Genomic DNA, 27,211 nt, shown 5'->3' on the forward strand with positions numbered 1-27,211 from the left:
TTATTCATCTTGTAGGACTTTAAGGGGGTTTGGAGAATATATGTGAAATTCATGCAGAAAAAATACATATCATGTAGTTGGGCTATGGATCTAGAGTTCAGGATGGAGATCTCAATTTGGATTTAAACTTCAGAGTCACAATGTGGTAACATTTATGGAGTACCTAACATAAACCAGGAGCAGTGAGGAACATTATCTCTTTTAAGCCCTATCCATTAGAAAAGAAAAATCTCAGTAATAATATGTAATAGGCTTTATTTTCTTGTAATTCCCATGAAAGGAAACGATGAACCAGAGGATTTTAGTGGCTTTCGAATCAAAGTCAAGACACAAACCCAGTTATGTCTCATACTTAAAGCCTGTGCTCTTAACTAACACACAACACTGCCTCACCAGGGTTTATGCATGGCATTTGAAATTACTGGGGTTGCTGGTAAGAATGAAAAGTGCAGAGGGTGGCTGTTCAGTTCATGAGTATCAGTATTATAATATAGGCACAAAGCTTTAAAATGATAACTTAAAAAAATGTAGGTTCAAATTTATAAATAATTTTATCATTTCTTCTTTAATTGTTTTCTTACATATTCTTTACTCATACAAAGGATATTAAGTGCATAACTATTTCTATTTTCTTCTAGCTCTTTTGTAATGTGAAAGATAATATCTGATTCTTTAAATAAAGTTATTTTATTACATGTGATAAGGTAATAGTCAACCAATTTTCCTGAAAACATCTGTTAAATAAACTCTCCTTTACTCACTAATATGAAAGAGCACATCAATCACATTCAAAATTCTCAAGCATATTACATCTGGTAATGGGCTTTATGGATTACTTCACTGACCTATTTGTCTATTTGTATCCATCAGTGCCATACTCATTCAATTATTCTAATTTTATATTCTGTTTTTCTAAGTTGAACTGATTTTATCTGGTTATTTAAAAAATAATTTGATATATGAGAAAATATAAAATAATTGATGGTGATCAAATTATATTAATGCATAACAAGAAAAATTTGGTATTATTTGCAGTAAATAAATAACTTCCCACTATCCCTTTAAATGATTATGAGTATCCATTCTCTTAAAACTCTTTAGACTGGTGTGGTGGATCATGCGTGTAGTCCTAGCACTTTGGGAGGCTGTGGCAGAAGAATTGCTTGAGGCTAGGAATTTGAGATCAGCAGGGACAATGTCCCTACCTAAAAAAAAAAAAAAAAAGTTGGATGTAGTGGCACACACCTGTAGTCCTAGCTACTGGAGAGGCTGAGACAGGAGGATCACATGAGCCCAGGAGTTCAGAGTTGCAGTGATCTATGACTGCACCACTGCACTTAAGCCTGGGGGACAGAGGGAAGCTGTGTCTCAAAATAAAACCTCTTCAGTAGTAATTATTGCAACTAAGTATTCTCTTTATGTAACATATTCATTAAAGACTTTCTGATCGTGCCAATGTTATATATAGAGAGATTTTTCACTTTTAAGAAACCTGACTTTGGTGTGAGCCTGGGATCTGTGTTGAGTTGGTTAGGTGGTCTCAGTCCCTGGAGAGCCGTGGCACTAGGGAGCACTGCGTGCTTTTCTTAGCCCAGTACCATGGCTTGAGGCCGACACCATCACCTTATATAAGCCAGTTACTTTTGTTGTATTCTTTGGCTGCAGAAAACCCCCACCCCATACACAAACGCACATGCCCACAACCTCTCTAAGTCTGTGACAGAACATTTTGGGCAGGACATTCCTAGGTAAAGAAGTACTTGTCGTGCAGAAAAGAGTCTTTAACTTTATAATTATTACCATGTAGGTAATCGTTTGCAAAAGTCAATTTGTTTTATTAAGAGGCCAAAGTCAAAATCATTATTAAAAAACAAAATACAATGAGTTTAAGTAAATCTACTACAATAGTATTTTACATTTAAAAGTAATATTACTTCTGTCTCACTTGAGAATATGTTGATAAAAATAATCTACAGTCTAAGCCAATAATTTCACTTAATTTTTAATGTTTCAAATGTTCATCTTGCCTGTAGATAAATGCGCAGAAAAAAAAAAGTAGTATGCTAGAGAAATGGTGAAATCAATCAAAATACCTTTATTGTTCCTGCTTAACAGAGCAAGATTGGCAATTTGAGACCACACACACACACACACACACACACACACACACACACACACAAAAGAAACCTGACTTTAATGACAGTAAAATACAAAATCACTTCTAAAAAAACTGTGGAATTCAAACTATCAAGAATTGTTTTTAACTTTTTTAACTCACTGAAAAATTAAAAAGAGATTTATAAATGCTTAGCAAGAAAAAAATTTCAGAATTTTGGAAAACAGTTTTTATGGAAGATAATTCACTTTTTCACTATTTAGATTATTAGCCACTTTCTCTAATTAAAACATATTTTTATTTATTTTATTCATAAAATTTTGGAAAATTACACAGTTTTCTAGAAGGAAAAGCCTTTTATAGGTGAGTAAAGTAGAACTGAAAAAAGAAAAGGCCAGCACCTTTCACAAAAGAAGCCCTGGATGAACGAGGTATTACTTTCCCTTAAGGAATCAATTTTATAGATAAGAAAGTAACATAGACCCAAGATAATATACCCTGAGGAAAGCACACACTGTTTGTTTATTAGGTGTTTGACTGCTAGTCTCTAAAACAATCGATATATTCTATTATTTGCTTTGTATCAGTAAAAACTGGGAAAAACTGTGATGGTTTTGTTTAAATCTCTCATTTTTAAAAAAGAATTGCTATCTACTCAAGTCTTTTGCACTAGAGTATTTTCCTGAATCAAGCAGATGCAATTTTAGGCTGTTATCATCCAAAGCAGATGCTTATTTATCTATGAAATAGCACACCATTGTGATTTGTCTAATTCACATTGCACTCTGGAGCCCAGACAACTATCATTGATGTTACAGAATACTAAGTAGAGTACCAGGGCTCTACTCCACACATTTTATTATTACATTGTTGTGATTGAACAAAGTATATACATTCTAGTTGATGTCACCTTGTGAACAAAGTATATACATTCTAGCTGATGTCACCATTCCAGTTGATTTCCCCTTTTTTCAAAATAATTAACACATATAATAATTAACACAAAATAATTAACACATATCCCTTAATTTATAAAAATAACAGCAGCAACAACTGCCATTTATTTGCCAAGCACTCTGCTAGGAACTTTGAAAAACTTAGTGGCCCCAACTCTTACAACAATGCTTTATAATAGGGTATTATAATATTTATGTTATTTCTAGTATCTAGAACATGGAATTACACAAAATGCCCACTCAATAAATATTTTCAAATCAATATTGAATTAAATAAAGACTCAGAGAGTAAAAGTTAAATAAAACTTAGTAACAGTTTGAAATAGAAGTAAATATCTACACAAAAATACTATTTTAAAACGTAAGATTCTTTACATATGCCTGTCACACCCAAGACATCTTGAAAAGTCATGTTAATACTGCATGTTGATGTACAGCTTTTAAGGAGTTTACCAGGTGAAAATTGGACTCAGAGAGATGATATGACAGTTTGATTTTGAGACTGCTGTGATATGTCTCTGCCAATTTAGAGTTTACTTTTTTATAGGTAGCAGCAAGGTTATCTGATTTAAATTAATATGAGCTGTTGCTCATTGATTTAAAGGTGTTTTGGTGCTCCAAATATGATCTGTTTCGAGAATATGTTTTTCTTGTGACTTTAGAAACATAGATTAGCAGTCTCAGATTGATATTTTTATAGTGTTTCATTTGATATTTTAAACTTTAACATAACTAAATTTAATTAATCATTTTCTTGTCCATAGATGTTTTCCTTAATAAAGTGTTTAGATAATTTTAAATAAAATATTCTACTAAAATGTTCCTTAATATATTAATAATTGTATTACAGATCAAAAGAGTGGAATGAGATGTAATGGTAATAGAATGATTGTTTAAAAACCTTCCTTTAAAAGTAATCTCTTTATTAATTAATGAATGACTAATTATCCTTTTTGCTGAAATAGTACCTTGAATTGTTACCATGGTAGACATGATAATAGGGAGGCATGTTATAGAAATATATAATTTTATGTTATTTGAAATGCAATTGCTTAATTGAGAATAATATTTTTCTAATTTGAACATAAAAACTTTAAGAAAATTTAAAACTTTAAATATGCAAATTTATTGGTATAGAAAAACATATCAAATTTCAGTTTTGTTTGTTGTACTAGAGGGTAGAAGTGAAGACTGTATCTCTTCACCTATAAACTCTCCCTCTTCCTATATTTTATATCTCAGATTTGGTTACATTATTCTTGCAATCACTTTGGGCAATTGCCAAATCCTTGGAGATTTTACCTATTAAGTATGCCTTAAATGGCTAAAGTTTTAAAAGGATGATCTTGACTACTCTTTTGAGAATATTTTAAAGGGAAACAAGGGAGGAAGAAGAAAGAACTGATATTTATTGTAATTATTCAGGAAAGAAATTATTAAGTCTTGGACCAGGTTTATAATCCAATGTAGTGAAGGTGCTTGGGTTTTGCATATTGCTTCAAGAGTCTCGTGTATATACACACATATATTCTATTATCTTTTCTTTCAGCTTCTGGCTAAGCATATATTATCACAATAGATTTACAATACCAAATGCACTGTAAAATCAGTCCCCTAAAAGTGACATAACCAGTCCCTATGGTTAAGTAAAATAAATAAAAAATAATAATAAAACAAATTACTAGTAGTATGCATGCTATCTAGAAGATTTTTGCATGTCTAGAAGATTTTTTTCTGGAAGAGGGAGGGAATGTAATTACATGCAATCATAGAAATAGCAGTTTCTTCTTTATATTAAAGCAAGATTATAAATCATAATATAAAAAAGATATTTAATTACATTTATATAAAAGATGTTCAGTAACATGGTCTTCATATTAGCTGAAATGAAGGATTTTTATAAATTAATTTGGGTAAATTTCAATTTTAAAAAGCTATCAAGTCATTGCCTTTATTTCTTTTCAAAAGTACTATTTATTGTTATCTTTTATTTTTTGAATATTTATTGGTGTTTTGATTATTAATATTTAAAAGTAATATACCCTTCTTTCTTCTTTCTCAGAAAACTCACCCTTATTTGAATCTGTTCTCAAGGATTATTTTTTATGAGCTAAAGGTATACATCCATCCTTGCAAAACCAAATAATATACTCTCACCATATCTCAGCCAATCTAAATATTATAATTTCAAGCTTCTTTAAAAAGAAACTAATGAAAATATGATTTACTGATTTTGGAGATAATGACTCTATGCATTTTTGTATCAGATGCTATCTGTACCGTTTGAGGAAAATGTCAGACATATGTGGCCATAAAAGAATTCTAATATTATTGATAACTACTTATTCACAGTATCACTATATAAACTGAGTACAAGAGAACATAAAGAGGCTTTTATTTTGTTGCTCAAGCACTTGGGGAGATGATAACTATTTTTGATTAGAAAGGGACAGTGGGAGAGGGCAGTGGTTAACTTCAGACAATTAAGAAAATTAGAATTTGGGAGCAGGTTTTCATAGGAAGTGTAGAGCTGTAGTAATTAATCCACAGAACAAGTACTCTATTTTTTTTTGTACTTTTAAGATAGGTTACTAAATTCTCTACTAAATACTTTCAACTTTAACAATAATTGTGTTTTGTATTGATCAAGAACAGTAATGATCTTGAATGTCTCCTTTACTAAGAAGCCTAAGGCCGTACCACCCATATATGACCGTGTAAGGTGTGAACAGCCAAATTCCAGGAGGCCCTGCTCACTTGAACCAGTTTGCAAATGGTACCCTCTGGAGTTGTCAATGTTGTAATCCTGCCAAGGGGACATAGTACAATATATTACCTGGACTTTGATTCAGAAAACCGGTTTACAGATATTAGATGGTAAGGAGTAATTTCCATTATAGAAAGGAATAACTGTTAATAACTAACACCTACTGTGAACTTAAACTATGCCAAGCACTATGTTAGCTCAGTTAATCTTTGCAAGAACCCTGTGATATAAAACACTTTTGTCCCTGATCCACATTATTTATCTGGAAGGCAGAAATGATGCCTAGATATGCAGGCACCTTGCAACCATGTGGCACGAAGGATGAAAATCTAATATAAATTACAAAGTAGAAAAAAAGAAGAAGACTCAGTTTCCTAGAATGATTACAGAGGAAGAAAACCTATGCCTACCTCTGGATTTCTTATTACATTAAAAAAAAATCCTATTTGTTGCATCATTCTAAGTAAGAGTTTCTGTTACTGATAGTTAAAAGCATTATTTAAGGATGCAGAAGGAAAAGATTAGAAAAAAGTACAATTTTAAAAAGCAATAAAGCAGAAAGAATTAATTTCAAGTCACCACTAATTCATGTTGATGTATGTAAATCATCAAATAAAAGATACACTTCATTAAGGTATATTATATATATATCTAGCTACATGTTATTTATAGAAAATATACCTAAAGTAAAATTTTGCAGGAAAATAAAGGGATGAAAAGGTACATATTATTCAGTTATTATTCAAAATAAAGGGGGTAAAATGATATCAAATTCAGACAAAATAGAAAAATCAAAGCAAGAAACAATATCCTTCCTAAGTCACTTATAATGATTGCTTCAAAAACATGATTTTAAAAAGTACTTTTTAAAAATATCGCAGAAAGTCTAAGATTTCAGGAAATAAATCTAACAAAATACTTACATCTTCATGAAAAAGTTGAAAAACACTGTTCAAGTTCACAAAAGAAGACATAAATGAACAGATATATAAAGTATGTCATAAAGATAAATATCACAAAGATCACAGATCTTCCCAAGTTAATATATAAATATCATAAAAGTTCAACTAAATATCAAAATGTTTGTTACTGAATTTTGAAATCTGACTCTAAATTTCACATAAAAGACCAAAGGACCAAAACATTTTTGAAGCAAAATGATAAAGTAGGGCTGTTCCTACTTATCAAGATTAGTTATAATGTTAGATAAAATACTGTAGTATATAGCACAAGTATAATCCAGTAGACTAATGAAACAGAACAAATGGCCCAGAAAATATCCTCTTATCTGCTGAAACTTTATTTATAACAAAAATGGCATTGTAGATAAAAAAGTAACTTGCCTTCATGGAAAAAAATTACACTACCTCATACTGTAAAAAGCAATGAAAAATAATTGCAAATTATTTGTCTCTAAAATGAAAAGTAACACTTTAAAGCTTTCAGAAAAAAACATATTAATAATATCCATCTAATGGCAGAATAACAAAGGATTTTTATTATTTTTATTGATGGATTCTAATGTTATGAATAAAAGATTATTATAATTCTTGTAAATTTTTTTCCAAAAAAATTTAGGGGGTATAAATGTTTTTTGTTATATGGATAAATTATATCATACTGAAGTCAGGGCTTTCAGTGTATCCATCACCAGAATAGTTTACACTGTACTTAATAGGTAGAGTTTTACCCCACATCTCTCTCTCACACTTCCCGCTTCTTACTTTCCAATGACCATTATAGCTCCTTATGACCATATATATCCTTCATTTATCTCCCACTTATAAATGAGAATATGTGGTATCTGTTTTTCTGTTCCTGAGATACTTCACTTAGGATAATGGTCTCCAGTTTCATTCAAGTTGCTGTAATAGATATCATTTCATTCATTTTTATGGCCAATACTCGTGTGTGTGTGTGTGTGTGTGTGTGTGTGTGTGTGTGTGTGTGTGTGTGTGTGTATCACATTTTTCTTATCTACTCACCAGTTGATAGGCACTTAGGTTAATTCCATATCTTTGCAATTGTGCTGTGATAACCATATGGGTTCAGGTGCCTTTTTTTTTATAAAATGACTTATTTTCCTGTGGGTAGATACCCAGTAGTGGCATTGCTAGATTGAATGGTAGATCTACTTTTAGTTCTTTGAGGAATCTCCATACTGCTTTCTGTAGTGCTTCTATAAGTTTACATTCCCACTAACCATGTATACATGTTCCCCTTTCACCACCACATTTGTGCCAACATCTATTGTTTTATTAACTTTTTATTAATGGTGATTCTGACTGGGTTAAGGTGGAATCTCATGTGGCTTTAATTTGCATTTCCCTGATAATTAGTGATGTTGAGCATTTTTTCATATGTCTCTTGGCCATTTGTCTATCTTCTTTGAAAAAGAGTCTGTTCATGTCTTTTGCCCACTTTTTAATAGGGTAATGAGGGTAAACAGATGGCGGGGTCAAATGTTTACATTGGCTCACTATTTATACCATTTTCTCCCTCTCTGTCCTTAAGATAAATTCTACCACTCTTAAAATACAGTAATTTGATTCTCCTTACAGTTTTTACTGACGTTTTGGTTTTTCACTTTCTATATGCAATATATAAGAATATTTTACTGGCCAGGCAAGGTGGCTCATGCCTGTAATCCTAGCACTTTGGGAGGCTGAGCCAGAAAAACAGAAAAATTAGCTGGGCATGGTGGGCTGTACCTGTAGTCCCAAGTACTTGAGAGGCTGAGGTAGGAGGATCACTTGAGCCCAGGAATTTGAGGTTGCAGCAGTGAGCTATGATGACACCACTGCACTCTAGCCAGGCTGACAGAGCAAGACTCTGTCTCAAAAAAAAAAAAAAAAAAAGAGTCTATTTTACTGTCCCATTCTCTAAAACCCTTTCTCAATCCTATTTTTCCTCACAAGAACTCCTAGGTTTCTTGACATTACACTACCACATGGTTGTATTTTCTAAATTTATTATATGATGATGCTGGTGTCTCTCTGTATTCAGAGAATATATACAGACCCGCTACTCCTTCCTGGGTGGGTAGTCTGCCTACCTTTAGCTCAAAGGCCAATACAGTGGTACAGGAGTGCTAGCCAAGCCCTTCTAAACTCACGCAGCCAGGCTTGTCTTTTCAAGCTTGACTCCTTTCTGGAAAAGACTTTATTGACATATTGGTCTCTCATACCAGCTTTCCTATCTCACTCTTGGGTTTTATTTTCCTGAGGCTCTTAAAAGTTATTTCATAACTCTAAATGTTTTACATGTAATGTCCATTTAGTTTTCAGTTCTTCTTCCCTAATAATGAAAGATTTTTTGTTGTTGTTCTCTCATACAAAATAGGAGAATTTCCATTAAAAATCTTTAAAAGGAGGTCTGGTTATTTTTAGTCACAGAAAAATGAATGCTAAGAAGCATGTACCAAAAGGACAAAAATGCCAAAAACACTGAAGGAGATCAATCAGAAAAATCTATTTTTCTGCCTAAAATTATGTTCTTTCTGGCTTTATCTCAGAAAGAAAGGAATTCTTTATATAATAGAAGACAGAGAGAATGTACAGGCTTGTCCTACTTTCACAGAACTCTTAAATCTTATTAGGCCAGAATGCCCGCTTTATTGTATAAAATATCTCCTTGAATCTGGGTTATTTCAAACAAAAGTCTTAATGAAAGCTTTCAGAATTCTTCTTCCTTAGAGAAATAATTAATGAAAACATAACAAAATGCCTCCTCCCTTAGTCCCCACTCTGCTCTAAAACATGAGAATGTATGAGAATATCACTCTATAGCTTTGAATAACAGAGACTCTGATATACACATTTAAAAAATGATATTAACACATCAATGTCCAATCACCTTTTTTGGTGAAATCATAGAAATTCTAAAATCTTTCTCATCAGTGGTCTCAGCTTAGTTGAGTGGGACAAGTTTGGGCATTTAAGTCAGACCTGACAAATTACCTTCTTCAGATATAGGTGGAAATGATATCTACCTTTTAGAGGTTTGCTATAAAGATTAGCAAAATTACACATTCATTCATAAACATCTGAGATAGACCAGGTGTTTTTCTAAGGGTGAAAAAGGCGAGGATAAATAAGGAGCGGTCCTTGCACTTTAAAAGCTGTAGTCTGACACATAAAGTGCCTGGAACATAAGAGTTGTTCAATAAATTGAATACATTGTTTTACAAATTCCCTAAGTGTAACAAAAAAATTACACTTTCATAAATTAATGCTTTGGAAAAGAAATGGGTAAACATTTATTCCCTGTGTTGATTGTACCTAGTCTTTCTAAAATGAACTCCCCACAAATCCTGAGTCTCCCACTTTCTACTCCACACACACACACACATGCATGCCCAGGATTGTACACACAAATTTGGCTCATTATCACAATTTTGCCAGTAACCCTGGGCTAGCTTGCTGGGAATGTTTAATCTAGTTGTGTGACTTCTGCCAATTAGTCAGTCTCCTTTTTTAAAGTGAGGGGTAGTAATATCTATTATATTTCAAATGGCTGAGGAAAAAATGAAATAATATGACAGAAGTTTATATATGTTATTTCTTTAATGATTCACTTGGTATTTATCATTGATTAACAGTACAATATTATCCATCTACTTGGTCACAGATGAGTGTACACTATAAAAGAATAGAAAATTATATTTCTTGAAATATTTGGGGGATAAAGGTATTTTTTTTCCTTTAAAACCAAACCCAGTGAGTTGCATTCTAAAGAAATTATTTATATCTGATCCCAAAGCATTTACAAATTCTAATTACCTTTCTAACTCTTAGTTCATAGTACGTGTTAGTAAAAAGGCAGGACCCCTACCTTTAGATTCATTTGTTAGCTATATAGGTAGAAAAGAAGCTAAATAATAGAACTGGCTGCTTCATTCTGATACAATTTTCATTGTATTTAATATAAGAAGGCTGATTTATTGAGAGCTGACCTCATGATATTTTACAATAAGGGCATTTAGAATAAAATCTAACACACCATAGAACAAAATTAATTAATTACATTCTGCTTCCCTCTTTCAAACATCAAATAACTAGAATAAACCTTCAAAAAATATAGTTCTTCATTCCTTATATTTTGTCCTACCCATAAACTGTTCTGTATAGGTAAGAAACTTTGTCCAGAAAACACATTTCTGAGATGTTTAAAACATATCAGTGGCTTTGATGTAGCCTTCAGAAAACAATGATACACCAGAAGATGAAATTCAATACAAATAAGATTGCCAGACTTGTTTTAAAAATTCTATTAGCTTTCCTTGATACTCAAGAAGATGGTTTAAGGGAAAGGTAAGCAACAATTATAGATAATTATTGAGTACCACAGTCAAAAGGCCTTTGAACTTTTGGAAGAGAGTTTCAGCATGAAAGGTAAAATTATTCTAGACTCTAGGGTAATTTTAATATACCTGGTTGGAAATTATAGAGGAAGATTTGTGAATAGAACAAATTATAGTGAGCTTACTTCCTCTCTCTAACAGGTTCAGCAAAGTAGAAAATGGCCCCTTTTTTATTTAGAAATCTCAATTTAAAACCTATTGACTTATATGCATATTTGGAGATATGATTTTCTTAGTTTGTTTTTTGTTTACTCTGAATAAATTGAGCAATTGACCTAATGGTATAGGTACATTTTCCAGGTGTAAATTGTCAGTTACTTCTAGAACTGATCTTCCATCGCACCAAGAATTTTGGGTAAAAAAAGTAGGTGAGATAATGAATTTGCTATTTAGCCTGATTTAACCATTCCACGTTGTATATGTACATTGTACCCCACAAATTCATACAATTATTATTCAATTAAAAATAAATTTTTTTTAAGTAAATGAAAGAATGTTAAGAAAGAAAAATAATTAATACTTGTTGAGCAATTGCCATTTCAGGCATTGTACTAACAGTTTATCTTTGTAATTTTGGCTTTAAACAAAGATCAGTATTTTCATCACTTAGACATGAAAGTGATAGAATAGGAACAATAAAAGGAAGGAAACTAAAATTACACCTGAGGGAAGATACATCACTATTTTGGCTATTGAGAGGTAATAAGACATTAAGACTTTCCATAATTACTAGGTTTGGAAACTCTAAATGTTCAGATGAAAAGTTATTCATAGCAGAAGATGTTTAATTAGTAGAAGGCCAGAACTAAACAATAGGTATATAAGAAAAATGTCCAAAAATTTTATTTGGTAAAGCTAAAAGACATATTATAAATAACCTTATTACATATTTTCACTTTACCTATGAGAAAATACAAACCAAAGAGACTTAATGACTTGCCTGCCCTCTCACAAGAATAGGAGCCAAAATTCTTGGTTTTTAAAATCTATTTTAATTTCACATTATACTTTTCTTAGATTTGGAATGAGTGATGGGAGCTAGGTAACAAATTATGAGGTGATAGACTGTCATGGCTAAATATGCATCTTATCTAACACCAGTTTAGACTTTATTAGCCAGCACCCGTGACCTGCTTCGTTGGTCTATAGTATTTATTAATGGAAATTCAAAAATGCAAAGAAATCTAGGTATTGATAAGGATCTTATTCACTCTATGCTTTTTTTACACAGACTTTGCTTTTATAAAGTACTATTCTTTCCTTCTTTTCTTTTCCACATTGTATTCACTTCCAGTTCATTAAACCTTGCCTCTAAAGAGACTTTTGCCTAAAATGGTCTTGCTTTGGCAAAAGCTGCTAAGGTTGCAATAGAATTCTTAGAATTCTGAGAGATGGTAAAACACATCTTACAATATGCCCAGTTGTGTTACAGATACCAATAATGTAATAAAAAAAGAAATATTTTCTCAATCAATAGTCACTTCTTTTAAGTTATCTTTCATGTTTAAGTAATTCCACACAAGATCGCATATAATTATGAATATTTCAGAAAATTTTTATTGCTATTTTTGTTGTTTAATCTAAATAACTTACATAATTGATCTAATGTGCATACAATAACTTCCATATGATATTTTCCATTGTTTAAACAATTTAAAAGTTGTTTGCTATGCCTTCTCAGCTTTCTCAGGTCCAGAATGTGGCTAAAATAGAAGCACAAAATAGGCTCTAAAAACTCATTCATTCTGATACTGTATTATAAAAATATTTTAAAATGAATATTCTCATGAGTGAACCAATGTTTTAACCATCTTATTCATAGAAAATATAAGGTGGTCATGAAAGAATTATAGTCATGAGAGATTATAGCTCTGCCTGGGCAATTTAGCAATTTGACAAATTAATTAAAATACCCAAACCACTATTTCTCATCTGTAAAATGGAGATTATACCAACCTTATTTCCTTTGTGAGATAAATTATTATATTTTGTTAATTATAGTGTCTTCTTAAAATATATTTCTCTATAAATTAGCTAAAGATAGATGGAGAAGTACGTATATAGATGTGTGCATGTAGATATGACATACACATATTTTTCAGAGATGAAATATGTGTAAACTTTTTATCCGAAAAAATAAAGAAGTAGGGAGGCCACTGCATATTTAATCGAGAATAAAGCTCAAGAAAGGATTAAAAAAAAGCCGTGAAAGATAAAAATAAGCCAATTAGACAACTACATTAATTGAAACACTTTAGCTACCTAAAGAGATAGCAAGACTTCATTTTGTTAAAATGAAATTAAATTATTCATGCTCATGGTCAAAAAATGATTATATATTTTTTAATTTAGTGGAAAAAATGTCAAAGCAAAAACAAAGAAATGAGTTAATTTCAATAAATATTTTAGCCCTATTAAACTAGTAGGGCTAAAAATTTCACTAAGTTTAGGAAATGAAATTTAAAATATTAAGAGGTTGAGTAAGTATGATTTTTAATACTGTATTTTAATTTTAAATGTTATTGATTCACCCTCTGCTTTAAAAAATAATTAGATCAGTTCTCTTCCACTTTCTTCTACTTCCTTATTCCATCATTTGATCAATTGCCTGGATTACATCTTCAAGTCCTTCCTCCCTCCCTTCTTCCTTCCTCCCTCCTTTCTTCCTTTCCTTCCTTCCTTCTTTTCTTCCTCCCTCCCTCCCTCCTGCTCGCTCCCTTCCTTCCTTCCTTCCTTCCTTCCTTCCTTCCTTCCTTCCTTCCTTCCTTCCTTCCTTCCTTCCTTCCTTCCTTCCGTCTTTCTCTCTCTTTATCTTTCTCTCTTTCTTTCTTTCTTTTCCTCTTTCCCTCCTTTTCTTGTCTTTCTTTTCATTTCTTGCCTCTCTCACTTGTTGCTTATATACTCTGCCATTGTGCCCTAAATATTCCAGAATGACTAATTTTCTTTCCTACATTAATGCATTCTTTCAGAGGGCTTATTTTTTCTTCTGGATCCTTTAAGGATGATTCTTATATCCTTGAAGTATAATAATAAATGGGGCATACCAGTGTATCAATTTATCAATATTCCTGGGAATATAGAATGCTCTTTTGATCCACAGATATACTCTACTGTTATTTTAGAAAAATACCTTTATGTTTTTAGATAGATGTTATTTTCTATTCTCTTGAATTTACTTTTTTCTGAGTAATCAGTTATATTGTATCATTTTTCTATTCTATACATCATTGTTCTCCAACTTCTTCACTCTTTATGTTCTTCTGTATATTATCTTAATCATTTCTTTCATCTATGTCAATAATATTAATTTTGATCTTATTTAAATTTGTTCCATGTTTCTAATGCATTAATAGTTTTCAAATGAGATTATTAGTGTCTTTAGCTCTGTAATCTCCATTTTAACCTCATCTGTTATTTTGTCATCTCACTTTTTAACTATGCCTTCCACATCCCTCCATCCTTTCCTCTTCTCCTTTCTATTCTTAAATTAGTTGTAGCTTTGTGCCACATTATAGGATAAATAGTTTCCCTAGAGTAGGATTAATTTTTATTCTTTTATTATAACCAAAGAAGCATAAGTATCAGGACATCGAAAGACCTGGAAACTAGTCAAAGCATTTTCTACTGCCATTTACTCTTAATTCCAAACCATTTACTCTTTATAACAAAACATCATCATGGGTCCTCTATGTGTGTGATTTTTTTTTTTTTTTTTTGGTTCAAAGACTCAAGCAGATCTAGAGCGGCTGTCCCCCTTGTGGAGACAGTGGACACAGATGTTTTTTTCTATGCATGCATCTGCCTCAAAAGATAAAGGCATTTTAAAACTATAAAAGAGCAGGCATAAGTGATAAGGATAACCCACAATTAATGCAACCAGCTTCTTCGAGACAACTTCCATAAGCATGCCCTTTTCTTCCTTTAGAAGCAAAGAGCCAGCTGGAACAATCTTTAAACAGAGAGAAACTTATCAAAAACTTTACGTGTATCACACTGTGAAGCATGTACAGTTAAAATTCCAAGAAAGAAGCAAGCAGTGTGATGACTTGAGAACTTGAATTAGCAAGATTTTAATTTCACCTTTTTCTCCAAGTGAGAAGGTGGGAAACAGAAACAAATTTCACATACATGGTGTGTTTTAGGCCTATAAAAGAATATAACCTATGAAAGTGAATTTCTCCTAGAAAAAATTTATCCTACTGTTTCATTTTATCATGCTCATTGATGTGTTCAATTCTGTCCACAACTTCTATTGGCTCCAAATAGTGTGAGTGACTTTTCCTTAACTCCCTCCCCTTGCATGTTAGAATTCTCTTTTTCCCTCCATGCCAGGTATGGTTTGAGAGATGGAGGAGTAGTTCTGTCTACTTTTTTATGGCTATGAAGGAAAAAAAGAGAGTTGCCTTACAGATAGATTTGCCACCCTAGTTGACTATGTTTTGCTCCTTTTTTTGAAATTTGATTAAATGTTTATTGCCAGTGTTCACTCCACCAAGCTGAGCTGTGTCTTATTCCTATGAAAAGATACTCTAAGTTTTGCACATATCTCCTACTTTATCTTGGAGCTGCCATGAGCCCCATGACTAAAACAGCCCTGGTTGTTTTTCCTGATTCTACTGAGACCCTCAGATCTTCATAGCGTTAAGCCAAGGCTGCCACTCTGAAAGGTTTGCTTTAATTTTTTCCTAGGGCTGGCTACTCTCATTGTTCATCTACTTCTCTATGATGGGGGACTTAGTGATAATTCTCAGGGTTTTATCAATTCATTCCTCTTATCCTGGCAAGATTCTGTGATATATTGTGATCAAGGATGCAGCCAAGCTATGCCTTATCAGAACTGCCTTTTTATTCCTAAACACCAGTTTTGGGGGTTTCTGGCAGAAAACTATAGCTTATTCTTTGGGTGCTATCAGTTAACATTTTCCTAAATTTTACTTTTTCCCCAATTTCTCTGTATATTGAAGACGGGAGATCCTAAGATCTGTCTTACTTTCTCAATTTTATTTTGGAGATTCTTTATTGTCCTATGAATGTCCTTTAAAAAAAAAACAGTTGATTTGAATGAGTTTGTTAATCTTTATTTAAAATTGTTAAGTACCAGAACTGAATTCTCATTCACAAGTTCAAAGAAATATATTAGGTGAGATTTTCAGTTTCCTATCTGTCAAGAATTCATAAAAAGAATGTGAGCCAATTAATATTAGGGTTTATTCGGTATTAGTTTTATGCCAAATCATTGAGAGGAGAGTAGTATCATACTTAAGAGGCCACATATCATTTCTAAATAATTATATTAAAAGGCTACGTGTCACTGACTAACTTCACTATTTTTTTTATATTTTATTGATATTTCCCAAAGTACCAGAATTTTGATTTATGAATTTTATCTATTTTTTTCATTCTCCATTAATTTTAGTAGATATCTTTATTATATCCTTCCTTGTACTTTCTTTCCTTTTACTTTGTTATTCTTCTTCTAGCTTTTAGAGTTGGACTTTAAATTAATTATATTTTAAAAAATTTTTATTGATAGCAGTAATAATATATATCGTTTTTTTCTGATCATTACTTTAAATGATATAGGAGTTTAAGGTTACAGATTTTCCTCTGCTCATTACCTTAACTCTCATAGATTTTGATATATAGTGTTTTTATCATTGTTTCAGAACTTCTATATTTTCTTATAGTTACTTGCCACCCAAATGTTGTTTAATTGAAGGCTATTGAGTGTGTTATCAGACAATGTTCATAATAGCTTCATTTTATAAATTCTACCGATGTCTTCTTTATAATTCAATATATGATCAATTTTTGTGAATGTTCCATAGATGATTGAGAAAAGGTATATAATCTACTATTAGGGTACAGTGTTTGATATATATCCATATGACCTACTTTATTGATTATAGTATCTCAATATTTTGTCTACTTATTTTAATTCACTTGGCTTGTCTTATACTCTTAATATTGCATTAAAGTCTTTTATGATTATTATCTTTATTTCTCCTTCATCTCCTACATCTTTATATCTTGTTTTGTAGTTTCAGCTTTACAGAAGAACACACAGGTATTCATGATTATTGTGTCTCCATTATGATTTATGGATTTTTAGCCTCACCTCATACAGTGTCTGTTTTTGTTTTGTGTACTGGATTTTGACCTGAATTCCATTTTACCTGATGATAAAATCTCACCTCTACACTCTTATTGATTTCGTATGCCTGACATACTTGCCAATCTCTGTATTTTTGACTGTTTGGAACAAATTTTAATTTAATTTATGTACAGCATGAAGTTAGGCTTTGCTTTATAAGCCAATATGAAAATCTTTTTAAAAATAGGCTAGCTAAATCAATTTATGTTTATCAGTATAATAGATATGTTTGATCTCAATAGCGCATTTTGTTTTATGATAATTGTATATACTATGTCATATTTATCGTATTCCTCCATTTGGTCTTTTTGGGTTTTTAAATTTCTTTTTGAAATAAGAAATATTTGTATCTTTGTTCTGATGGTTTTATTTTTATTTATATATTTTATAATGTCCTTGATCTCTGCTCTTCTTTACCATTTACTCTCCAATTTGTCAGATTTAAATATCCTTTGTGACCTACCTTTTACTTATACAAAAATCAATAATCCTATTCTTCTTTCCCCCTTTTCTCTTCCTTCTTCATCCAATTATTTTTAGTTTCATCCTTTATACCTTGTTAGAGAGTATAACATTTCCATGCTATTCTTCTACTTACCTATGTCCTCCACCTCGGTTCTACAATTAAATATATAAAATACTCACCATAAGTCCTTTGGCTAAAATTTCTGTAGTTATGTCTTTGGTTTGGTGAAATGCATCCTCTCATATATTTCTCAGAGAGTCAACCTTTGTAAAACATTTTCTAAGTTCTTTCATGCTTAAAAGTACGGTCTTGAACTTGAAAAACAATGTAGCTGGATATAAAATCCTCCACTTGAACTTTATTTTCCTGAGTTTTTGAAAGTAACAGGCAACAAGGAGTTAACATCTAGTTACTATGAACGATCTATAATCATTTGCTGCTGAATTGTTATGATTTGACTATATCTAGGAGATTTGTGTTTTAGTTTGTAAAACATATAGAATAGGACTTTGTCTATTTTTGAATGATAGTATTAATTTTTTGACAGAAGAAAGAGAACAGGGACAGATATGGTATTGATAGATATTTTTCCACATGTCAGAGTATATCTGGACTTAAAAATCTAAATGAATTTAATCAAACAGTTGATAATCCAGAAAACAAATACATCAAATAACCATGTTTTATTTGTTTTGTTACAAAAATATAACCAAATTAAATAAAATGATTAAATAACTATAGTCTAATATTTTTACAACTTTACAAATAGTACTTTTGTTATTTGCTTTCAAAATTTCCCAACTATACTTTAAAATAGTGGTTCTCAAATGTGGTTCACAGATCTCTGTGGGTACCTAAGACTGTTGAAGTGAGTCTACAAGGTTAAAATTATTGTCAAAATATACCAAAATGTTATTTGCCTTTTTCGGTGTGTAGACATTTACATGATGGTGCAAAGTCATGGTGCATAAAATTGCTGGAGACTTAGCATAAGGCAGTGACAACAAATAGTACTAGTAGATACTTTATTTTTTTATTTACTAGCATGCACTTCCAGGGAACAAAATGCCAGTTATACTTAAGAGTATTCTTGATGAATCAGTTCAATTGTTTAAAAATCTAGTCCCTTCAGTACACATCGTTCTAATATTCTGTGTGATTAAATGAGAAATATGCATAAAGCACATTTGCCACATACCAAAATATAATAGTTGAATTGAAGAAATACATTTGTGCAATTTTTTTGAGTTGTAGACTGAACTAACCTTTATTTTATGAAATATCATTTTTACTTTAAAGAACAATGGATAGACAAAGTTGGCTTATTGAGGCTTGTGTAATTTATCAGGCTGTCCATGACACTGTTTACTCCTTAAAGGCTTGGACTGTATATTACTCATTTGTGTATCCAGAAGATGCAGTAAGGTGTTTAACAATTAATAAATACTCAATAAATGAATGTATGAGTGAATGATTGAACTAAATATTTAATAAATGGCATTCCATATTTCTTAACTTTTTTATTAAACTCTTCCAGTTAAAACTCAGGTAATGGGAGAAATCAAGATTGCATTGAAGAAGGAAATGAAGACAGATGGTGAACAACTAATAGTTGAAATTCTCCAATGCAGAAATATCACATACAAATTTAAGTCTCCTGATCATTTACCAGGTATCTAATTTTATGATAATTATCGATATAATATATCTAGGAATTTAATAGAAGAATGTCTTAAATATTCTGGAATACACTAACCAAAATTTTAACTGTGCACCGAATATATCAGAAAAATGAGAAAAAAGAATTGATTAATATATGGAACAAATTGTTTTGTTCCAGTTTTTTCTAGTTTTTAGCTATATTTTTGAACTCATAAGTTACAGTAATATTCTTGTTAGAAAACAGAAAAATAAATGTAAATTGCTAAGAACATTGGCATATCTTTTAATCACTTTACGTTGTCTGATATAAATTGTACACAATCTGCTGGCTTTGTATAAAATGTAGGAAGAACTCTGAGTATACAATTATAATTCTTTCAATAGAAATTTGTAAGATTGATAGACACAATGGATTGAATTCTTATTTTCAGATTTATATGTGAAAATATATGTGATGAACATCTCTACTCAGAAAAAGGTGATCAAGAAAAAAACAAGAGTATGCAGACATGATCGAGAGCCTTCATTCAATGAAACTTTTAGATTCAGTCTAAGTCCTGCAGGACATTCTCTTCAGGTAACTGTATCATATAGTTGCTATTTTTAAATTTTCACTCATACCGTATTTATTTATTTTCCATCTAATTATTCAATATTTATATACTGTTCACATACTATATGACATTTGAGAAGTTAATTAATCCTTGGAGGCCTCTCCCCAGGAGTTGTTTAGAATTCCACAGCCCACTCACCCCATCCAATCAGCTGCCAAGTCTTCACTGTCTGCTGAGGTTATTTTATACAGATTTGTCTTGCTTTCATGCGCACTATCGCTAATCCTGTTTGGGCTCCCATCTTTGTTATTCAAATCATTTTGTTGGTTTACCTGGCCTATTTGTCATTATTGTCTTATCCCTTTAGTTCATTTCATCACAGAGCTGCCAGAGTTATCTTTTTAAAACCCTGCCTGGTTAGTTTTCATTAAAGCCTTTCAATGATTCACCATTATCTTGAATCATTCAGACTCCTCCAAGGTGAGTTGTAATTGTATTGACTTAGTCTCAGGTCCTTGGATACTTTTCCACTCACTCAGTACTCTAGTCACACCAGAATCTTTTCAAATCAGGCTAAGCCTCTAATCCTTTGTTCATATTTTTCCTCCCCTTCAAAGATCCCTTCTCCATCTCTCTCCATCCTTCACAATACTCTACTCTTTCTGTGCCTCTACTGATGATCCTGGTTATAATTCATCATGCCTTATTCACAAAACATTTTGCTTATCTGATTATACTATTAATCCCAGTCTGTTTTATATAATCATTTATATGCTTACCTGTCACTGCTTCTATGCTACTAGTTTCTCTAGGGCAAGGCCAAATTTTGATTGCTCTTTGTCCTACGTACTAACGCAATGCTTTGCACATAGTATGTCCTCAGGAGGAAAAAGATTGAAAAAATATGGGAAGAGACCATGGTACTGAAAGTCAAAGGTTTGCACTAGAGATAAATGTAAGAGATATTACAAAGCAAAATGTGTTGAGAGGATTAGATCTATTAGAGATTATTTTTTAATAAAAATTAATAGAGACTCTGTGTCAACAAATGTATCAATCACAGAGATTAATTAAGTAATCAGAGAGAGAAGCTGGGTGGGGAGAAGATCACGTGTTTGAAATGAATTTGATAAGAAGGCAGAGACTCAAGTGAAAATATTTGAAATCCTAAAACCAGAAACCAGGAGAGATAGTCATACCTAGAAATACAGCTTTGGAAGCCAGAAACATAAAATTAAAATTTTAGCCAGGAATAAGGATGAATTATCTGAAGGAGATACTGAAGAGAAAGAAGAAAAAAGAATTGTCAAGGATTAATGGCTAGCTCTACCAAATGCTCTCTACCTTTCTTTCAATTCATCTCTAAAAGAAAAAAAAAAGGTCTTTAGTTTGTCATCTTGTGGGATAATATAGATTCTACATATATGACTTAAGAAACCACTTTGGAAGTACATACTGTACTAAAATCACCAGTAAATTAGATACTAAGTAAAATCATTGCCTTGTGAACTTCTGTTTATTCATCATTCAAATAACTTTATATTTCATAAACTAATAAAAAATATATTTACCAAAGTTATTTTGTGAAACTTTCCATCAGTTTAAGCATAAACTTAGTTAGAATTAGCTGGTTATACCTTTCTTATCTATTAATAGTATTCTCGTATCTTTCAGGATGTGTCTTTTCATTTAGGGAATAATAAAAATGTTGATGAGAATTAATTTATATTATGCAAATCTTTTGAGGACATTTTGGTTATTAGTTCTCTTTCAAGTATGCCTGTTACTTCACTCACCCTCATCCTCTCTTGTCTGTGCTATTTCTTTAATGATTAAGTGTCCTTAAAAGAGGACATTGAAAATATGCATATATATGTGTATATATTAAATATACATATTTTGGCTATTTTTTTCTAGATTTTGCTTTTCTCCAATGGAGGGAAGTTTATGAAAAAGACCTTGATTGGCGAAGCCTGTATCTGGCTTGACAAAGTGGATCTCAGAAAAAGAATAGTCAACTGGCACAAACTTTTGGTCAGTCCTACTCAAACGCATTGAAGAACTGTGTCTGCTCAGGGTATAGAAACTGCTCTAAATAGCCACCAAGCAAGACTTATAGTTGGATATTATTGTACTAAGCTATGTTTTCAGGGGCAAACATGAGAGGCTTTAAGCATACTTAAAGCTGTGTAAATTTGTTGTTATGGAACAAACAAAAAAAAAGACTCGAATGAAAAAGTTCACATGGTAAACACACAAAAAAATTGGAGCTCTGAGATCTTGAATTTTTCATGGTTGTCAAGAGAAACTGAAAGAAATTTTGATTACTGAAGGCAAAAATCTTTGAATAGAGTTGAGCTGTAGCTTAAGACAGAGGCTCAAAGGTTAATATGGTTTCCAATGCAACACAAAGGTAATCCTTTATGCAAAGAAATCTTAGTTGAAAAGAAAGAACTTATATAACATATCTTAGTTTTCAGAAGTTAAAAAAATCTTTCTTTCTCATCTTCTATCCTCAGACAACTTACTGTTTTGAGCTTCTGACATAAGCTACACCTACAATGTGTCCAGGTTGGAAGTGAGGTAGCTATATTCTTAGGTAAAATGGAACAGGAGATGTAGAAATTGTGGTTTATCGATCATATTGTTCAGGTTTTCTCTGTGTCTAAATGTTACAAGGGTGTACAACACCAGTTTTGGAATACATACGATAAAAGCACATTAGTTTCAGTATAATTTGAAATAATGTAGAATGAAGATAATACTAGATAGAAATAAAATTATATTTATTTAGAAATAACACCACAACTGGCTAACAAAGAAGAATGTTGCCCCACAAAATATTGGAATTTTGAGGGAAAACATCAAAATCTCCATAAATTATCATTAAGCCAAGGCATTTTCAATCTATGTACCAAAGGACCTAGATTAAATTGGTGTGTTCTAAGAAGCATGATAACTTATTTTTTGTGGAATTGCAAATAAATGTTTTATCCTGAATATTTCTTTCCTTTTGAGTGATATATTGACAGAGAAAGAAAATTCTTCCTCTAGCAAACAAACCACACAAACATTGATTAATTAAATTAGTGTCATTTCCTCTTTTCCATAATGTTTTTTCCCTTTTTTCCCCTTCATGAGTTAATTCATTAAATGATTATATAATGAAAACCCTACACAAAACTCAAGCTCTCTGTAGTGCTCTGTTTTCCTTCCTAGTAACAGTGTCACAGTGATCAAGTTCATCAATGTTGGGAAAATATATGCACAGTCATCATTTACTGAAATTAAAATACATTTGGAGCTATTTTAATGATATAGAATAAAACAACTAATTCTTAAGACTAATTTTAAGTCTTAAAATGAACCATCCTTTTTTCCTTCAACAACATTAATAAAGGAAGTAACATGAAGCTGTGGCAAACACACTAAGCTGGGATTAAAAGCCTGGCTTCTGGTCTTGGTTTTGCTGCTATGTCACCTTGCATATGTCAGTGAAACTCACTTTCCCCCAGTTTTCTTACCTAGGATAAAAATAATTATATATTCTTAGCCTTCCGAATGGGATGTTGGGATGATCAAATCAAGTGATCTCTGAAAGATGAAAGCACATTTCCAAATATAGTTTTATACACAGAAGTGAAGAATAATCACTATGCAGCTTTTTAATTCTCAAATTTTATATGTGAAAAAAAAATCCTCTAAACCAATGGAAAGCATTGGTGTGGATAAAAGCAGTAAATTAACTCTAAAACTCATTTTTTAAAAAAAATATAAACTTTCATTTAACCTGAGAAAAGGTGAAGAATTAAATGAAAATGATTTGCAGATTTTGGTATCTTGAGTTAAATGAGTTATACTAACCTTATCCTATTCCCATTTCCTACCCAAAATAAATAAATCAAATTTCTTCTCAGAGCATTCTGAGTTTAAAAGCTACTGCTTTATTCAAGGGTGGGATTAGAGGAAACCATCTCCAAAAGATTGGTTGAATACTAAATTTTCTCATTTTTAAAGAAACTATATTTGGAATTTGAGATGAATACAAAGCACTAAAAATAAAAAGATTTTCTATTTGTAAATATATCCCAGGCTATATATGTTTATGTTATTCATAAAAAAATACAAATTTGCTCTTCCCCAAACTAAGAAAGATAACCATCACTTTTCTTCCCTCCATTTTTTTATATCCCTCCTCCCCTAACAATGTCATTTACCATTGATATTGCTCTAAAATGAGCATGGGGGAGGAGAATCATCAAAGATATGATATTACTAGGATTTTATTTTTAGAAACTACTAGATCTGCTGATGGTTGCCATGGATATTTCCAGCAGAAGCTAGCACTTGAAGAAGCCTATAATCATCACTCACAATTGGGGAAGAAAAAGGGTCTAGGAAGATCTCCTTCTGACATAAAAAGGCTTTGCTATTTGTTCTTAAAAGGAAACCCTGGCTCACTTTTGCTTGTCTTTTGCACCTCCACTTAGTCCAGAGGTATACACCAGAGATTGAATAACCAGTTAGCTTACTTCATTCCAGTTGCAGTTTCTTTTAAAATAATATAAATGGAGGGACCACCAAAACAAATATCATTTCTTGGTAGCTATTTAATCTGAAAGAGTAGGTGTCTTTCCATTATAGGTGCCCCTCCATTCCAAGGGACTAGTCATAGGGTGAGGTCAATCAAGAGAGAGAGTTAACGACAGGGCTTCTTTTTGTGCACCAGCATTCCCCTTCAGAGAGCATAAGATCCTGTCAGTGTGCCAAGTTTGCAGCTGATCAAACTCCTAGGTTGTACTGGAATTATTCTATGCAACACTGATCCTTAAATGAATGCATTTCTTCTGAATGGTGTTGATTACCCTTCTTACAACAAAACTATTTCTTTTTTAATTGCAAATAGGGCTTTTGGTGTTTTTTACTTTTTTGTATATATCACAGCACATGGCTTTCCACTTTTTATTTTATTTTATTTTATTGGAATTAGCTTTTTTTTAATCCTAACAGTAACAGAGTTTATAATCTCTAGATAATATGTGATTAGTCCAATTACAGCATTTATACCTTAGAAATCATTGCAATTTCCCCCACAATTTTCACTGAGTCATCAGAGATTGAATTTGCTTCTTAGTTTAAAATTTGGACCTGAAGAAACTTTCAGCTGTTAGAAGCAAAAGCACAGAATGAATATTTTAAAAAGACAGGGAATTATAGAATAGCCATTACAGACACAGATAACACTAGTAGCAAGAAGTTGGTGTTTTCCCTGTTTTTACTTAAGATTTAGGAGATTTTAGATGACTCTGAGCTCTTTATGTACTATTTCAGTTTAAAAGAACACTATAAAAGACTAAGGGGCAACAATTTTTCTTTACTCCTTAATATTGCCCATATTTTAATAAATTACACTAATTAAATGCATATTTTCAGCATATCAGTAGAATTAATTTTGTGGATCACACACATTAAAATAGTCATATCGTGGGAATATTATAGCTGGTAACCAGCTGATATTGATACTTATTATAGGAATGGTTGTAATGATAGTGGTGGTAGAGGTAGTGATACTAGCAGTGATGTTGATGCAAAGTAAAATAAAATTATATATTATATTGTGCCCAATTTATTAGAAATTATTTGATCGATGCTTCATTTCATTAAGATATCATAAAGATGTTTATAGTATTTTTTTACTTTATTATTTAAATCATAACTAACAATATTTTTAAAAACTTATTTTCATTGCTACAATATCTAATATTCCAAAATCAGCCAACTACAGCTATATATGTGTTTATAACTATATGTGTGACAGGAGGGACTTTCCCTTTTTTCAAGATTGAAATGAAAGTGAAAGAAAGCTCAATGAATAATTGTAAGCTGTTTCTTTAATAATGACCTGCCTTGGGTGTAACGCAGTAGTGGATGAGTGAAATAGATATTCTCATTGAATATGACACAGTGATGTTTTCTGTATGTTTCATGTTGTTATTATTAAAGGTATCCATTAAACCAAAATCATTTAATCAAATTCTTTATCTAATAGGTAGATTGAGAGTGTTTTCTTAATTCATTACCCTGTACATAACTATACATTTGGTAAAATAGACAAAATTGAAATATTCATTTCATTTGGCATTCAGCATGTGAATATGATTATTGTTTGATCGTGTCTGTACATTTGTTCGGTGACGTGCTCAGGTGCTCCCACTATTGATTAATGTGTGTGCTAATATCCTAACAACAGATATGATGTTAAAGAAAAAGAAATTCTTGTTTAAAAAAATTAAAAAACTAATAAATTTGATTTTAAAATACAAAATAAAGTACTTGGAGATATGTCTTGTTTCTGACTATATGTTGCATGCCGTGTTGGTGATTTGCTGATGTGTTCTTTTTGTTGTTGTTTTACTCAAATCCCTCTGGAAAACTTAATGAACAAATGCAAATTCTTGGGCTAAGGATTGTATAAATTGACCTGAAAATACATGAGAAGTGTATTTTAAAATGCTTGTAAATCTGTCTTGAGTTTTACTCTCTGTAAAAATACGTCTTGGTTTGTGATTGTTTACAAGATGTATCTTGATAACTTATGTAAATTGTGCTGTAAAAGGCTGAAGCCTCAGCCTTACTAATAAATACTGAAAACATCAACTTTGACTTATTGTGTTTATCAACTTGATAAATTCATATTTAATATAGAAATAAAACTTTTCAGAACATTTTCTCTGAAAATCATAAGCACATTTTCTTGCCTGGTTTACAAAATACATTTTAAACAACACACAGAAAACAGAATTAAATGTATAGCTTAATAAATTCTTATATGTCAGACACTCTTATAACCACCACCCATATCAAAAAATTGAACTTTACCAGCCATCTCATAAATCTTCCATTTAACCCACCCCTATTACAACTGCTTCCTACCTTCCTAAATGTAACCACTATCCTGACTTTGATGATAATCATTTCTTGGTTTATCACTCACATCTGACCACTAAACACTAGTGTAGTTGTCCTGTTTTATTTTTAACATTTTTCTAAGCTTTTTTAAATATATATATTCTCCTCCCGCTGCCTTCTTTTACAGTGGATCTCATTTTCTGAAGAAATATGATCTTTCCATGTATACGGTTTCTAGCAATCTCAATTTTGCTGATTACATGCT

The 27,211-nt window shown here is 31.5% G+C and overlaps 1 protein-coding gene across 5 annotated transcripts in view; it reads left to right on the forward strand.

Moving 5' to 3' along the window:
* The window catches only part of PCLO (piccolo presynaptic cytomatrix protein), a 356,900-nt gene extending 330,212 nt beyond the window's left edge, over nucleotides 1–26,688 (forward strand). For all 5 annotated transcript variants that reach the window (XM_012779513.3, XM_076006473.1, XM_076006474.1 and 2 more), the window contains 3 exons: nucleotides 19,359–19,493; nucleotides 19,915–20,060; nucleotides 21,955–26,688. In XM_012779513.3, the coding sequence (XP_012634967.2) occupies nucleotides 19,359–19,493; nucleotides 19,915–20,060; nucleotides 21,955–22,095 (422 nt within the window). In that variant the 3' untranslated portion in view covers nucleotides 22,096–26,688. The remainder of the gene's footprint in view (nucleotides 1–19,358; nucleotides 19,494–19,914; nucleotides 20,061–21,954) is intronic.
* Nucleotides 26,689–27,211: the final 523 nt, after the last annotated feature.

Source organism: Microcebus murinus, chromosome 9 (genome assembly GCF_040939455.1).
Source record: "Microcebus murinus isolate Inina chromosome 9, M.murinus_Inina_mat1.0, whole genome shotgun sequence".
Classification (NCBI taxonomy): Eukaryota; Metazoa; Chordata; class Mammalia; order Primates; family Cheirogaleidae; genus Microcebus; species Microcebus murinus.